This window comes from Cebus imitator, unplaced genomic scaffold (genome assembly GCF_001604975.1).
Source record: "Cebus imitator isolate Cc_AM_T3 unplaced genomic scaffold, Cebus_imitator-1.0 Scaffold555, whole genome shotgun sequence".
In the NCBI taxonomy this organism is placed as follows: Eukaryota; Metazoa; Chordata; class Mammalia; order Primates; family Cebidae; genus Cebus; species Cebus imitator.
In genome coordinates this window covers 1,112,748-1,128,269 of record NW_016107870.1, presented here as the reverse complement: position 1 = coordinate 1,128,269, position 15,522 = coordinate 1,112,748, and the positions used below count along the sequence as shown (strand labels likewise).

The 15,522-nt window shown below is 53.7% G+C and overlaps 1 protein-coding gene across 3 annotated transcripts in view; it reads right to left on the bottom strand.

Moving 5' to 3' along the window:
* Nucleotides 1–9,216, bottom strand: part of MYT1 (myelin transcription factor 1) — a 70,090-nt gene extending 60,874 nt beyond the window's left edge. For 2 of the 3 annotated variants that reach the window (XM_017515689.2, XM_037733916.1), the window contains exon 1: nt 8,904–9,216. Coding sequence is in view for 1 of the 3 variants with exons in the window: in XM_037733915.1 (XP_037589843.1) it covers nt 8,431–8,452 (22 nt within the window). In the remaining 2 variants the exon portion in view is untranslated. Of the gene's footprint in view, nt 1–8,430; nt 8,653–8,903 lie in introns of all 3 variants that reach the window. The other variant, XM_037733915.1, reaches the window with a different exon arrangement.
* Between the last annotated feature and the right edge of the window lie 6,306 nt (nt 9,217–15,522).

Here is a 15,522-nt window from a genome sequence, read left to right as displayed (position 1 = left end):
GCGGCCAGGCTGGCCCATGGCCCTGCCTCACTGGGCCACCATCAGAGACACTTTTTCAGATCAGGCACAGCTAGACTTGCCTGCCTGAATCCCAGGGTACAGACGGGGGAGAACACAGAGAAAGCAAAGGCAGTAAGAAGGGGCTGCAATGGAAACAGGCCTGGTCCAACAGGCATTCCAGATGCAAGGTAAGAGTTAAGAGGCTGGGCACAGTGGCTCATGCCTGTGATCTCAGCACTTTGGGAGGCCAAGACGGCTGGATCACTTGAGGTCAGGAGTTCAAGACCAGCCTGGCCAACATGACGAAACCCCATCTCTACTAAAGATACAAAAATTAGCCAGGGGAGGTGGCGCATGCCTATAATCCCAGCTACTCGGAGGCCGAGGTGCAGAATTGCTAAACCCAGTAGGCAGAGGTTGCAATGAGCTGAGATGCTGCACTGCAGCCTGGGCAATAGCCTGAGACCCCGTCTTTTAAAAAAGATAGAAAGAGGGTATGGCCGGAGCCAGCAGGGCTGGGTTTGGGGGCGTCCTCCCCATGGATCTTTGGGAACTCCCCAGAAGACACGCTGGCCTTGCAGGGTCAATGGGGCCTGCTCTGGAATTCTGCTCTAGCACTTTTGTCCCTCAGTCCCAGAAATGGCTCTTAGAACCGTTCAGCTTTCCAGCCTGAGAAGAGAAGCAATGGCCATCTCCTTCTTCCTTAAAACCACATTTTATTGAGGGCTTGAAGAGAAAATTATTCCACTAGGAAAGGCATCCCACGTCCCTTTTCATGTCTGTCCACGCCCTGGCTCATCCCCAGTTCAGAAGAGACAGGGCTCGAGGGAAGATCCCCAGGCCTCAGAGCCCTTCACGATTACGGCTTTGACGACAGCTCCCTTGTCCTCCTCTAACCCCAGGCTTTCTCACTGCAGGGCCCCTGCCTAAATTCCTGTTTGGCTAGGGTGAGCCCAGGCAGCTCCTCTCTGGTGGGTTCAACAGAAGCCCCCGCTCCAGGGCTCAGAGCGGCCCCCTGTGCTGCTTTTCAGGCTTAGAAAAATTGTGGGGGATGGGACAAAGTGTATGCTGATTTCTCAGCCTGGATGGACAGTGGTCAGCACACAAGAGCCAACACAGAACAGCATTTGGGGAAAACACACACACTTTACAGACCCCAGAGGCGGCCTGGCCTCTGAGGGAGTGGGCAGGAAGTAGGTTCCCAGAAGGAGGGGCTGGCAGGGGAGAGCTCAGCAGATCCAAGGCCCTCAGAGGTCTCTCCAGGAAGAAGAATTGGACTCCAACTCTCATATCAAAGTGGCTTTGGGTTCCTCCACATGCCAGAGGTGTAGGGGGTCAGCCAAGCATGAAGGCTCAGACCCTGGAGATGAAGGGAGCTCCATCCACATCCCGTAGCAGGTTCTTACTTAGAAGCTGCAGGTGCGACCTGCAGCCAGAGAAGCCCAGGCTGCCAGTGTGGATGACGTGTGATGACCAGTGTGACGGTGCTCTGCAGGGAAGAGGGGCAGGGCCCTGAGTCCGACCTGCAGTCAGAGAAGCCCAGGCCGCCAGTGTGGATGACGCGTGATGACCAGTGTGACGGTGCTCTGCAGGGAAGAGGGGCAGGGCCCTGAGTCCGACCTGCAGTCAGAGAAGCCCAGGCCGCCAGTGTGGATGACGCGTGATGACCAGTGTGACGGTGCTCTGCAGGGAAGAGGGGCAGGGCCCTGAGTCCGACCTGCAGTCAGAGAAGCCCAGGCCGCCAGTGTGGATGACGCGTGATGACCAGTGTGACGGTGCTCTGCAGGGAAGAGGGGCAGGGCCCCGAGTCCGACCTGCAGCCAGAGAAGCCCAGGCCGCCAGTGTGGATGACGTGTGATGACGAGTGTGACGGTGCTCTGCAGGGAAGAGGGCAGGGCCCCGAGTTCCAGAGCTTATCCCCAAGGTAGGCTCCAGGCAGCCTTCCGGGGGATTGCTTCCCTGACACCATTCAGGAACAAATCCACTTCGTTTTTCCCATGTGGCTGGTGCACCTAGGAAGCAGACTCCCTACCTACAGGACTTACTGCCAGATGACAGACGGCAGAAACTCACAGCGCCTCTTAACTCTTAAAAACTGGGCAAATTAGGCCAGACATGGTAGCTCACGCCTGTAATCCCAGCACTTTGGGAGGCCAAGGCGGGCAGATCATCTGAGGTCAGGAGTTCAAGACCAGCCTGACCAACATGGCAAAAACCCAACTCTACTAAAAAAAATACAGAATTAGCCTGGGAATAGTGGCATGTACCTGCAATCCCAGCTACTCCAGAGGCTGAGGCAGAAGAATTGCCTGAACCCAGAGGCAGAGGTTGCAGTGAGCTGAGATCACCCCACTGCTCTCCAGCCTAGGCGACAGGGCAAGACTCCATCTCAAAAAATATAAAAAAATTGGACACATTTGTCTGTGTGTGTCATGGGGAGGGAACAAACACCTCACAGCCGACCCATTCTGACACCTCGGTGACATGGCTGGGTCACAACTCACCAAGGCTGGGGTTGGGCATGGCCTCTGCGGAAATAAAACAAGGAAGCACAAAGCTCTAAATAACCTGTTCAAAACAAAATCAGACCGCTTTCTAAAAGTGACTGCAAGAGGTACCTCTCTAATGTGCACTCATAGTCCAACATTTTATCTGGGTGGACATTATCTCAAATAACCAGAAGGCAGGGCTCAACCTCAAGGACAAGCAGATGCTGGAGGAAAATTCAGAACTCCACAGCTGAGCATTTAAGTAGCTTTTCCTCCCACCACACGTATCCTTCCAACCTCAAAGCCAAAATGTAGATCCTTTCCTGGTCTGGAACAGCTTTGAAAACTCCACACACCATGTTGACAAGGGGACCCCAGGCAAGCACATGCATCTGTGCCAGCGCCAGACTGGGGGGCCCCCTCGGGCCCAGCAGGTCCTAGACTGGGGGTACCCCCGGGCCCAGCATGTCCTAGACTTGGGGTGCTCCCCAGGCCCAGCATGTCCTAGGCTTGCGGTCCCCCTCGGGGCCAGCAGGCCTTAGAGCTGGTTGCCTGCAGGCTCTCCTGGAAGGCAAGCAGGGACGCCCATCGCTCTGATGCAATGTCACAGCAGTGCTGCTGAGAGAGGGATTTCAAATGTGAGACACATGAGAGTACACGTAAGTAAAGAAGAACCCGGGGCGGCATCTGCACGAAAACTTGAAAGAGAAGCAAATCCAGCTGCGGGAGATGGAGGGAGAAAGGGAGGGGTGCTCAGGGATCTTGGGCAACAACCCACTTTGGGATGGAGAATAAGCTTGGAGAGGGCAAGGCCGAGACAGGACCTAGGCGTCTCCCAGGCTGAAAGGAAGGGACATGAGGGCAGTAGGGTCACCCTGTGGGCGGCAGGCAGCCTCCACGGCAGTCTGGGACTCTGGGCAGGAAGGCTGGGCGGGGCTGGGTGAGACTGAGACGGGGGCTGTCCTGGAAACAGTTCAGATTCGAGCTACACCACTCACCTGGGAAGCTAATTTGCCTCCTAGCCTGTGTCCAGCACAGAACACATTAAGGAGAATTAAACGAGTTAGCACAGTCCAAATGATTAAAATAACAGTGTCAAATGTGCCACCTAAGTCATCTTTCTTGTTCCATTTCTTTCTTTTTTTTTTTGAGACGGAGTTTCACTCATGTTACCCAGGCTGGAGTGCAATGGCACGATCTCGGCTCACCGCAACCTCCGCCTCCTGGGTTCAGGCAATTCTCCTGCCTCAGCCTCCTGAGTAGCTGGGATTACAGGCACGCACCACCATGCCCAGCTAATTTTTTGTATTTTTAGTAGAGACGGGGTTTCACCATGTTGACCAGGATGGTCTCGATCTCTTGACCTCGTGATCCACCCGCCTCGGCCTCCCAAAGTGCTGGGATTACAGGCGTGAGCCACCGCGCCTGGCTCTTGTTCCATTTCTTAAAGGCCCAGTCTCAATGAAAATAATGTTAAATATAGTAAGTCATCCCAATTTCAAATGCATTTTTCCCTAAACAAAATTTTGGTAAGGGCAGAATGAACACAATTCCAGGTGCTGACGAATGACTGACAAACCAAGTGTTCAGTTGGCAGCAACTGGGCAGGGTTTGAACCACCCGCACCTGGGATCCGTAGGACAGCTGATGCCTGGGAAACTCAGAACCGAGAGGGAACTTCTCCCCAGCTCTGAGTATGTAAAGAGTGGGCAGCATCTCCAGTCAGGAGCCACTGGGGCTGCCCACAGCGCATGACTGCTAAAGATTTTTTATTTTCAGGACTCAAAAAAACCCTGTTGGTGTAAAGACCCAAGTGCTTTGACAAGTTACTCAGCGCAATGCACAGGGGAACCAGGTCTGGCTCACTGTGAGACCACGCCAGGCACTTGCTGCTGTCAGTTTGCCGTCCGAGAGTCTCAGGGATCTTCTAGAGCCTTCTAAAGCAGGCCCTGGGGCATAATGCTGCACCTAAGCCCCTACTCTCCTCCCACTCAGGCTAGGCAGGTCAGCCACTGGCAGCTCTGTGGTCCCTGAGCTGGGAGACCTGGAGGGACCCCAGGACCAGGTGAGAGGCTCCACCTGCCCGGACCCAGGGCCCCCTTCTCACACTCCTCCTCTGGTGTGTGGATTGCAGGCAGCAAAATGGGAAAAAAGAAGAGGACCCAGATGGCTGCTGCCCGAGCCCTCAGACCAATGTTGAACACGATGGAGGTGTGAAGTCAGGCGTGAGAGAGAGGTGGGGCCCAGCAAGCTCAGCTGTCACAGCTCAGGCCATATGGTGCCTCCACTTTTCCTCCCCAGCGTCTAGATCCCAAGTGCTCACCCCCACCTTGCCTGGTCACCCTGACTCATGCAGAGCACTGCAGCCTACTTCCTGAGGGCTGCCCCACCTACACCTTCCTGGCACAAGCCATGCTCCCCGGCCACAGTCCCAAAGAAACCCCGAGGCACAGCAAACGTATCCTACAACTGCACTCAACTCCAGGGCAAACCACACATTCCGTTGCCTGAGCACACAGTCACCCTCTCGAAGGTAGGGCTGCTGAGTAGAGGCTTCTGCTGCACAGGACATGGGATGGGAGTAGGGCCACAGACACCCACACCTGTATCGACAACCTCTCTCCTCTGCAAGGCCTGAACGCTAATCCTGGCCAGGGCAGATGTGCTCAGCTAGGGCAGATTAAAGCATCCTCTGAGTTACTTTCATTCCCGATTAAAACACTTAAAATTTGCACTTAAAAAATTTAAAGTGCAAATTGTGAAATGAAAAAAAGAATGAAGTGACAGGTAAGACCAATCTTCCCACAAGGAAAGCGCCTCATGCCATGACCCACAGGGAGAAGAGACCACTCTTGCATCGGGCTGGTTCCTCAACACTGAAGATGAAAAGGGAGACATTTCCAAACACTTCCACCGGCAAGTATTTACTCATCATTCTCTCTGAAGCAGGCTCAGTGGAAGCCTGAGATCAAAAACATTTTAATTCAGGTGAAATTCCTCGTGCTCATTTTTGTTTTGAGTTTTTTAAAGTGGCGTTTAGGGAGATTTTGTCTGAAAGACAGAAAAAGTGCTGGGAACCCCCAGAGGCCATGAACGCACATCCCACCCCGAGGCCCCGCAGATGTCCTGGACTGGGTAGTGGCTGCCCCTGGGGGCTGTCCTGAAGCAGGGACGGTCCTGTGTTCTCCCAGGAGCAGCAAACCCACGGCAGAGCAGCCCAGCAGCCACTGCTCTCTTCCCTCCTGGGAAACACTGCGTTTCTGGGTCTGACGAATCTAATGAGGCTGGTTCCCAAAGACCATTTTCCGGTAAACTCACACCACAAAATTCCTGTTAAAATTATGTCTGTAGACAACTAACTTCTGGTTTATTCATGAGTGAGTTCACAAGGTAAAAGCAGAGGGGAGGATCTAAGATGAGGAGGCTGAGAGAGAGGAAGAAGGGAAAGCCCCCAGCTCCCCGCAGGCAACAAAAGAGGGGCTCTGAGATGCATCTTCCAGCATCAGGACAGGCAGATCATCCACTCTCCAAGATGCCTGAGTAACATGAAGTCTGGCTGACCGTCCAGTACCCTGCCGGCTCACAGATCAGGCAACCGCCAGCAGCCCTCACCCACCCCACGGCTCACCCCTGACCCCGATCCACCAGCTGGCTCCGTTCTCTACCTCCTTATCCACTGCAGGCCTGGTGCTGATTAAAGTGTCATGGTTGTTCCTGGTCTCACCCCCAACCTGAGTCCTGACAGAAGGATTGGGCGGCCCCAATCCCTGATCAGTCTTTTCCAAAGTAGACGTGCCTTTTGCACCGAGTCCGTCCAGGAAAAAAGCTCAGCCCCCACCAGCCTGCCCACCGCCCTGGGCAGCTGCTGGAGGCCCCAGGCATCTCTCTGGCACTTTGTCAGTCTTCAGGAACCTCTCCTGCTCTCTCTGCCAACCGGCATTCCAAATGGCTCGGCCATCACTAGACTGAGCGGCAGCAGGAAGGAGGTTAGTCAGGCTCTGACCTCTGTCTCCCCAGTGCAGAGTGGTGGGTCTGCTCTACCCCCCACACCACCACAAATGTCATTGCCTGCACATTCAGTGACACCAGGCCTGGGTGGAGGCGGGGCGGGGGGGCTGGGTCTCTGGGCAGCACCAGGGAGAGCGCCCACCACGTCCATGCCAGGGGACAAGCCAAGCTCCAGCCAATCCAGGCTGACTGAGGAGCCAGCACTGCCGTTGGTCAGCTGCCAGAGCTGCCCAGCATGCACCCCCGTGCCCGCATACCCTCTGCCAGCCTCTCTCTGACATCTCTGGGCACTAACGGAGCTTCCAAGTAGAGGCTACTGCACCCCCCAGACCAAAGCAACTTCGCATCCTCCATGGCTAGAAAGGGTCATCTCAGAGCTTTTCCCCACTCATGCACCAGGAGCATTCAAGGCAGTGGGTGACCACTGCCTTTGCCAGAATCTTCCAAGAGGGGTCAGAGCATTGGCTCTGAACAATTGAGGGTACCTCCAGATCTGTGAGCATTGACTGAGGGTCACACAGCCCCCTGAGTGGCACTTTAGACAGAAGCAGCCCCCTGCCTTGGGTAAGCTCCCAAGCCTTCCTCAGGGATTCATAGCCCAAAGGGGTCAGAGCTCAGTCTGTTCCTGAGTGGAAAGGCCTCTTTGTCTAACTCTCTGTGGCTCCTGCTCAGGCTCCTGGATCAGCAAGCACCCTGCGAAGTTCAGCACTGTCCAGGTGCCCAGGGGGCAGGAGAACCCTGTGGAAGTCTCAGTCTCTACAGGGCAGAAGAGTTCATAAAGCTGACTCCTTCTCTTTGAAAACAAACTGCCCTCTAAGCCCTGACCCAGCCTCCTCTGCACAAGGAATAGCTACCCAGGGAGACAGGGTAGGGTAGCAGTGCCCTGGCTGGTACCGCTGGACCCCAATCCCTGCTCTCTTACTCTTTTGTTTACGTTAATTAACAGGGCCATATGGAAGGAGGTGATAATCACAGCCAAGGACCAATGGGAGGGGAGCCCTGGGTGGCAGGCAGCCTGGGGGCCGAGGGGAGCCTCCCTTAGTCAGCCCTGGGTGAGGACACAGCACCCCACTCCCCAGGCCAGAGTGAGGCCAGGGCAGGCTCTGTCAGCACCTCGGAGGAGACAGAGCCAGAGCACACCCCTCAGCACCAAGTGGGCCCCCCAGGTCTACCCCAGCACCCCTCCCACCTTTTCTGCACTTAGCCACTGGTGTTAGAAGTGTCCTCGGGTTTCTGTGATTTAAAAAAAAAAAAAAAACTACAAGGGCAAAACTCTCCACCTCCCTCTCCCAAAAGGATAATTATAACCATCGCTGTCATTATCATCATTAGAGGGACAGTGACGATGCCCACGACCAAACCCACATGCAGCCACGGAACCCCCCGCCACCGCAGAGGTTTTGTTTCCAAAATTAAAAACCAACTTTACCAGCCAATGGTGTCCACTGATTCAAAGGTGCTGCTGAGACGAGAAAAGCCCTGGGTGGCTCAGAAGGAGCAGTGAGAACCCACCCCTCCAACACAAAGCCACCAGCACTTGTTTATTTAGTGAGAACCCACCCCTCCAACACAAAGCCACCAGCACTTGTTTATTTTCCTGGTTGATGAAGAAGAAAGTGAATTCGATGGACAGAACCAAAGTCCACGGCCCCAGAACTGCAGACAATGGCATGAAGGCGTTCATCGCTTACACCGACTTCTTAGCTAACCCTGATTTCTAGTTTTAAATATAAAATTCCAGTTACACTACCACCATACAGAACCACACTCCACAACCCCACGGACACGTAACGAGAAAAGGGGCTGAGAGGAGCGGCCGGTATTTACTTCTGTACATCTGTCCACAGACACATGCACCCTCGATATTGATCCTCAAGTTTAGAAACGCATGACATGCAGACAAAACGCTCACGTGAGCACCTCTACTCAGTACCTTGGGTGGGGGGGTCACACATGACACACCCCAGACTCTGAGACCCTACTTCAGAGGGATCTTCTGTCTACGGGGCCGTGCTCTCCCCAGGTAGGGAGCTGCTGGGTCCCAGGGCCACAGACAAATCCGCTGTTCCTCTTCCAGAAATGCGCATAAAGTTTCTCGTCTCGAGCTGCACTGCCCTCCCCGAATGTCTCCTCTGTCAGACGCACAACATGTCCCCTGGAATCTCAGAGGAGCAGGAACAACAGAGAGACCAGAGGAAAACAGCACACGGCAGGCCAGGGAGGAGAAGAAAGCCTCAGCGCTCCAGAGCAGTTTCAAAAAGCCACCCTCAGACCTGCCTTTCCTGCAGAGAGAGCCTTCATCTTAGAAATTAACTCTGCCCTGCGCCCTCTCCCTGTCTCTGTCCAAGAGGAAAAGCCGGGCTTTGGGTATCTGCCTTTGTCAGAAAGAACATAACATTGACTTACCTTTCCACACAGCTATTGTCTGTCCTCTTTCAAAATGACATCACGGAAAGCAATCATGAAATTTACATGGGGGGTGCAGGGTGGACTGGGGGAGGAGAGGGAAGGCAGCTGCCTCCCTTACACGGTCACATGTGGGGAAGCCTGCGTGCGGGTTTCAATTAAATATCTTCTCCCCTTAGTGTGCGAACTCCTAAGCCAGCTAAAGGCGACGTCTCATTTACTTAATGACTGCTCTCATTAGCAGCGGTGGCACGGGCTGGCGGAGGAGGCTCCTTTGTAAATACGCTACCCATGAACCCTTGGGGCTCCAATATATCTGTTTACTCTCTGAGGTGAAATAAATTTACAGTATAGCATCAGAAAGATGGATCTGCTGAATCGGGGGTGAGAGGTGTCCCAGGCCGGCAGAGCCCTGTGCCCTGCTCGGAGCCTCGGCCAACAGAAGGTGCCTGTATTTGTCCACACTGATTCATAATCAATGTGCAGCACGACTGAGTTTTTTTTTTAAATGCAAAACACACAAAAGGGCAGAGAGTATTACAACCACCACATTCACCCCCCTCTGCTTTCTGTGCCAGTGGTTCAGTCCAATAATTCCTAATAGCAGCAACCGGAATGACAGATGCCCTGGGTTAGCATGGCCACAGCGAAAGTACTTTACAATATTTATTGGTGGTTAGGAATATGACCTTCCATCATAAAGAACGGGCTGCAGAATTTATTACTCAAATGAACCAGGAATATTACATATTGGCTCATCTGCATATTCAAGTACCCGTGACATAAATGGATATGTATTTTTTTAACTGCATAAAAGGTAACTATAGCCACAGACCAACAAATAGTCATGCACACAAAGAATCGATCAGCAAGACATTTTTCTGTTATCACACGTTCCCTTTTCACTTTAATTTTTACAATAATAAAACCCTCCCAAAGAGAACTCAGGGATCCCTGGCGCATGGGTATCCCACCCCTAAAAACACTAAGTTTACTCCGACTAGAGGGAAGAACACTGCCCAAGTTTTCTGCTCTTTTTCTGATTCTTTTACAAACTGCCTGAAGGTGCTATCCAATGAAAACGAGGAAGAGAAAAATCCATAACACACACAATGGACGTGCCCACCCACTCTTCATGCAACCTGACTGTCTGCCTTCTCATCTGCCAGTTTGTGATTTTTTCCCCACATTCAGGGATAAATGTAGGAATTTCCTCAGTAAGAGTCATCAAGAGCCGGAGTATTATTCTTGTTTGCGGCCCAAATCTCCTTCTTGTACTAATAAATCAGGCAAACAGTTGTCCATTATCATATCAGGATGTCAGAAACTAAACTGAAACCCAAGGGTGAAAACTGAATGTGAGACACCTGCAGAGATGCTACCATCAGGGGCCAGCTGGAGAACCAGCAAAACTCTCATCTCAGGAGTTCAGTGCAGAGATTGCAACAGACAGTAAACATCATTTCTTGGTAAATTATGCAAGGACACAATACCCCAACTTAATTAGCACTAAAGGGCTCAGGCCACCAAAAGTGTGAATGAGGCAGAACCGAAACATTTCGCTTTCTCCAACAGAGCATGTTTTGAAAATCTTAGTGGCTTATTTCTAACATGCAGTTAGTGCTTTACACGTTACATACAAACCAGTGAGCTTCACCCCAAAGACAAGTATCTTAGATTCTTATACACACACATTATCCTCAACAAATAAAACACAAAATGCACACAGAGCTATTGTTTAGATTGAGCACAAGGAAATTAATGCAGGCCTGCACTGGTCAAACTGAGGATGAAATATTAATTAGTCAAATGAGAACAGTTTGAGGTTTCCACAATGACTGCCTACCATTTTTTAATTCTTTCATAAACTTATATCCATTAGCATAAAAGGACACATTCAGCTGAGCCATCTCCTGAAAACCCATTTCTATCTCCTCTGGACATGCTGTGAGTGCCAGGATGTTTTACATCCCAAACCTTCGGCATTCAGAAATTCTATTAAACTCTTATCGGCAGGCTGCAGGCTCCGGGCAGGCTGCAGGCTCCGGATTGTTCCATGATGGAGATAGAATCAAAGGGAGAGCCGTTGCTGAATCAGCCTTATTTCCCAACAACACCCAAGGTTTCATGAAAGTGACTCAACTCAGATGTGCAATAGTCAGGCCTAAGAAACCACCACGAAGCAGAGGTGGCGTCAGGGAGAACCCAAGCTGTGCAGCATGGCTTCATGGGCGCAAGGGGTTTTTCAGGGAATAGAGATGATATTTGTGAAAACTTGAGTTTCCCGGCACTTCCCACTCCCCCTTTGAGCAGTCAGTGGCAGGCCCTGCTCGGGAAGAGCCTTCAGAATGTGCCTGGAAACTTAAAATTGGTGCCGGCGGGCACGACCCAGAGAGCCTGGGAGGCTAAAGTGGGATGAGCAGTTTCAGAAGATGAGTTTTGAGGAGCAAAGGTTCAAACCCGTTAGCTGACGCGGTCAAGAGAACAAAGGAGTCCAGAGGAAAGGGCAGGGCGGAAGGGGGGCCTGCCGGCCTGTTTCCCAGGTTCGCCCTTCAGCCCCCAGGAAGGAGCCAGCGCTGGGTGGATCCCAGGTTCGCCCTTCAGCCCCCGGGAAGGAGCCAGCGCTGGGTGGATCCGAGGCCTGATCAGCACTTCGGACAGCGCTCTCCCCCCCAGAGGCCTCTTTGTTCTTGGCGCAGGCAAGTCTGCGAGTTGGCACCAAATTCAGCCACCACTAAACTCTGGGCAGCGAGACGGAGAATTCCAAACCCAAGGCTCTCAACCCCAACAGACCCCCGCTAGGATGTTTCACAGCCCAAACCAACAGGAAGGTTGGTCTGTGACAACAGCAAGGTATAATCTTAAACTTTTTTCTTAGAGAGGGTGAAAATGTGTCAGGAATTTTTGAAATTATAAAATATTTTCTCTTCCATAACTGGGCATGGCACACATTGTTCCTTTGGGTTTTATTTCATAAAAATCTGTGGGAAAGTCACATGTGACTTTTTAATAAATGTTTGGAAAGATACACCAGGAAATAACTCCTGTCCGGCTGGCAGGTCCTCAGACTCCACACGGGAGGGAAAGGGGACATTTGCAAAACCAAGCTTGCTGCGGCCGCACTCACTGAGAAAGTGCTTTGTGCGAGTCGGGGAGCGGGCTTAATGATCGCTTAGCTGGTAAGATCATTTCAAATAAAGTGTAATTACTTGTGCAAATCTGCACACAGACATTCCAAGTGTCAGTTCATTTGCTTCATAAAAACTCTTTCAAGTAATTTTGGTCTAAACTTTCTGCATCTGTAATTGGCACCACCTTCTCCGGTGACCAGCTGGGGGTGAGGGTTTTCTTGTTTCCTTCTGAAAGCTTCCCCGCAGATGGGCGCCTGCCTTAATGCCGCAGACGACAATTAGGGCCGTTGTGTGAGGCCGAGATGGTGAGCATTAATATTGTATAGAACAGCTGAGGGCGGGGGTGCTGCCCCAGGCCAGCCCTGGCAGATGGAGCAAACAAAACCGGGACCCACTCTCCGCCACACTCGGGGCTGACTTTGTGTTTCTGTCTCACACTCACGCAGACACTCACAAACATTTGGCATCCAGTTTGTGAGACCCTCGCATCACGTGCACACTCACACATGTGCACTCTCACACACAGCAACTCTGAGTGCAATGAGGACGCAGGCTGAGCAGCCCCGGCCGAGCCCCTGAGTTACAGTAAGTCCCAGGCGACATCTGTCACACACGGATTCTCTCTGCCCACCTTCTCACAGAGCCTTGCTGCCAGGCCAAGGGCTCCTGACACCCACCAGTTGACTGGCCCGCTGGGCAGGTCTGGGCAGGTAAATCAACAGAAAGGAGGCCTGGCTGGCATCTGCACACACCCTGCCCACCACCCTCCCACCTCCAACCTTCCATGGGGCAGCGTTCGCAGGGCTCTGCAAGCCACAGGGTCCTCGAGAAGGGGAGGCGGCTGTTTTCCCTGGCTGTTGTTTGTTCAGGAGGGAGCATGTCTGTCACCTCCTTGGCTGCCCAGAAAAGAGCACTGAGCACTGATTGGGGGACACACACAGCTAATTAGTCCCTTTGGCATCTTAGCAGAAACTTGTGAACAGACCAGGGAGGGATGCGAGGGGCTGGGGGCGGTACGCACCCAGGAAGGTCCCGCAGAGCATCATCCTGGCTTCTCTGCGGAGAAGGGGGTGCACCTTCTCTCTGGGAACGCACGTCACCTCATGCTGGAAAAAGTTGCTGCTCAAACTTGTGTCTCAGGGCCCTGGGGAGACCCCACTGCCTCCAGCCAATCAAGACCAGGGAGCAGATCATCACAAATTGATGCCCCGGCTGCCTGCCAATGAGGCTCTCCTCTCCACACAATGGGCTCAGGCCCAGACAACCTCTCCCCCCACCCCACAGGGCCAGGGAAGGGGAGTGAGGGGAGGCAGAGACACAGGCCTTCCCACACAGTAATGGACTTGCGAGGAGTGAAGGGAGGGCCCTTTCTGAAGCTGCATCCCCTCCCTGCTTCCACTCAGGCGGCTCTGTCAGACCGGGTCCAGACTGAAACCTGGTGGGGAGCCCGCCAGGATGGTGTGAGACCTTCACATCACATGCACACCCACACGTGTGCGCACACACACAGCGACTCTGAGTGTGATGAGGCCACAAGCCACAGCAGCCCCGGCCAAGCCCCTGAGTGGGGTCAGGCCTGGCTCCCCGCAACCCACCCACTGGCTGTCGAGAGGGCAGGCCCCTGAGGGCCCTGGGCCGGTGTGGTTGACTCCCTCCAATTCGGTCTAGTCCCAGGCAGAAGCTATGGTGGGAGGTGCTGGGGGGTTAAGTGTAGGAGTCCAGACTCCTTCGACAACCTCAGACCCTACAGGCAGAGAGTGGGGTGTGCAGGAAGGAGAGAGAGCTGCCCAGAGGGATCTGGACCTCCTAGCAGTGAGAGCCACAGCAGGGGTAGGGAGTGACAGGGTGTGAGGGGAGTGGAGGTGGGCGCTGGAGAGGCCTCTTCTGGAATGATCCCCAGTGCCTGAGCTTTCCCTGCCCGCAGGGGCCCTTTGAAATGATGAATATGGCCAGAGCATCAAGCCTGGCCGTCCTCTGGGCCAGCTTCCCCTGATGCCCAGGGAACCTCCCATCACCAACCAGCATGCAGCTCAGGGTCACCTCTGGTCCTCAGTGCTGCAGGTGTCTGTGGGGACCGGTGGAGGCCCAGGTGATGCTGGCTTCTGTTTCCCGTCACGTGGCCAAGTCCAGCAGTCACTCCCAACCAGGGCAGCAGTGAGACAGAGCCTGGGAGTGGAGGGTTCAAGCCTTTGGAGGAGGCAGATCTGGACTGACCCCTGACCGGCCCCTCCCAGCTGCGTGACCAAGAGCAAAATGTTTAGCATTTACGTCTGCAGTGAGGCCTCTGGTGAGTGATACTGGGCGGCAACAGACGGGCAGGGGTGTCCCAGGGCAGGCAATGAGTTGCGCTCGAGGTGGGACACGCTCAGGATGAATCCGGCTGCTGAGGGTCTGGATGTGCTAAGAACACAGAGGCCACGTGAGACTCTAGGGCTGGCCAGAGCCATCAGGTGGGCAGCAGCAACCCTGAGAGGGTGAAGCGGAAGGAGGGCAGATCTACGGGAGTTGCCGGCTCTGCTGGGATGTCTGAGCGCCTGTTCATCACCAGTGACGCTGTCAACACTGGTGTCGGTACAGAGGCTGAGGCTCAGGGCAGAGACTGGGCTGGAAATAAAAGGTATTTAGAAGACAGAATAGCCAGGGCGTGCATGTGCTCAGAGGCAGGTAAGTGTGCAGGGGGAGCAGGTGGGGATCAAAAGAGGGGCAGGTGGGGGGCAGGGGAGACATGGGACAGGTGTGGCCAGGAGGGGGGCAGGTGGAGACAGGGACAGGTGGAGACAGGGACAGGTGGGGACAGGGGCAGGTGGGGTAGGTGGGGACAAGGACAGGTGGGGACAGGGACAGGTGGAGACAGGACAGGTAGAATCAAGGGCAGGTAGGGACAGGGGCAGGTGGAGACAAGGGCAGATGGGCAAGTGAGAAGAGGGACAGGTGGGGACACGACAGGTGGGGCAGGTGGGGACAGGTGGCTGCAGCTGCTGCTGTGTGGAAGAGTCGCTTTCCCCACTGAGTTCTGCCATTTTCTCATCCACAGTGATGTCTGTGCTTAAACAGGGGAGTGACCTGGGGGAGACTGCCAAACCTCTCTGTGACTCAGTTCCCTGACCTATCAAATGAGGGCAACAGAAATGTCAGAAAGTGCCTGCAGAGGCTGAGGCTGATTCATCTGCCCACCCATCATGGAGACACCCCCCAGCAGCCACGAGGGCCCCTCCCAACACCACCGCTACCAAATGCAGTTTGTAGTTCCAACTGGCTCCACCTGACTGGGACTCCCTGCCCTTGGGGAAAACGTGTTCTTCGGATGGAGTTAATTAAGATTGATTATTTAAAGGAACAATGGTGGGAAGTCCAGAAAAAGCTTGTGCTGCTTCCTTTCGGTAGAACCAACCCGCCTGGTAATCCTTCGTGTGATGAAATGGCTCAGACATGTTCAGAATCAGGAAGGACAGAGGCAGCGCTCCCCTCAGAAGGACAGAAGGACAGAG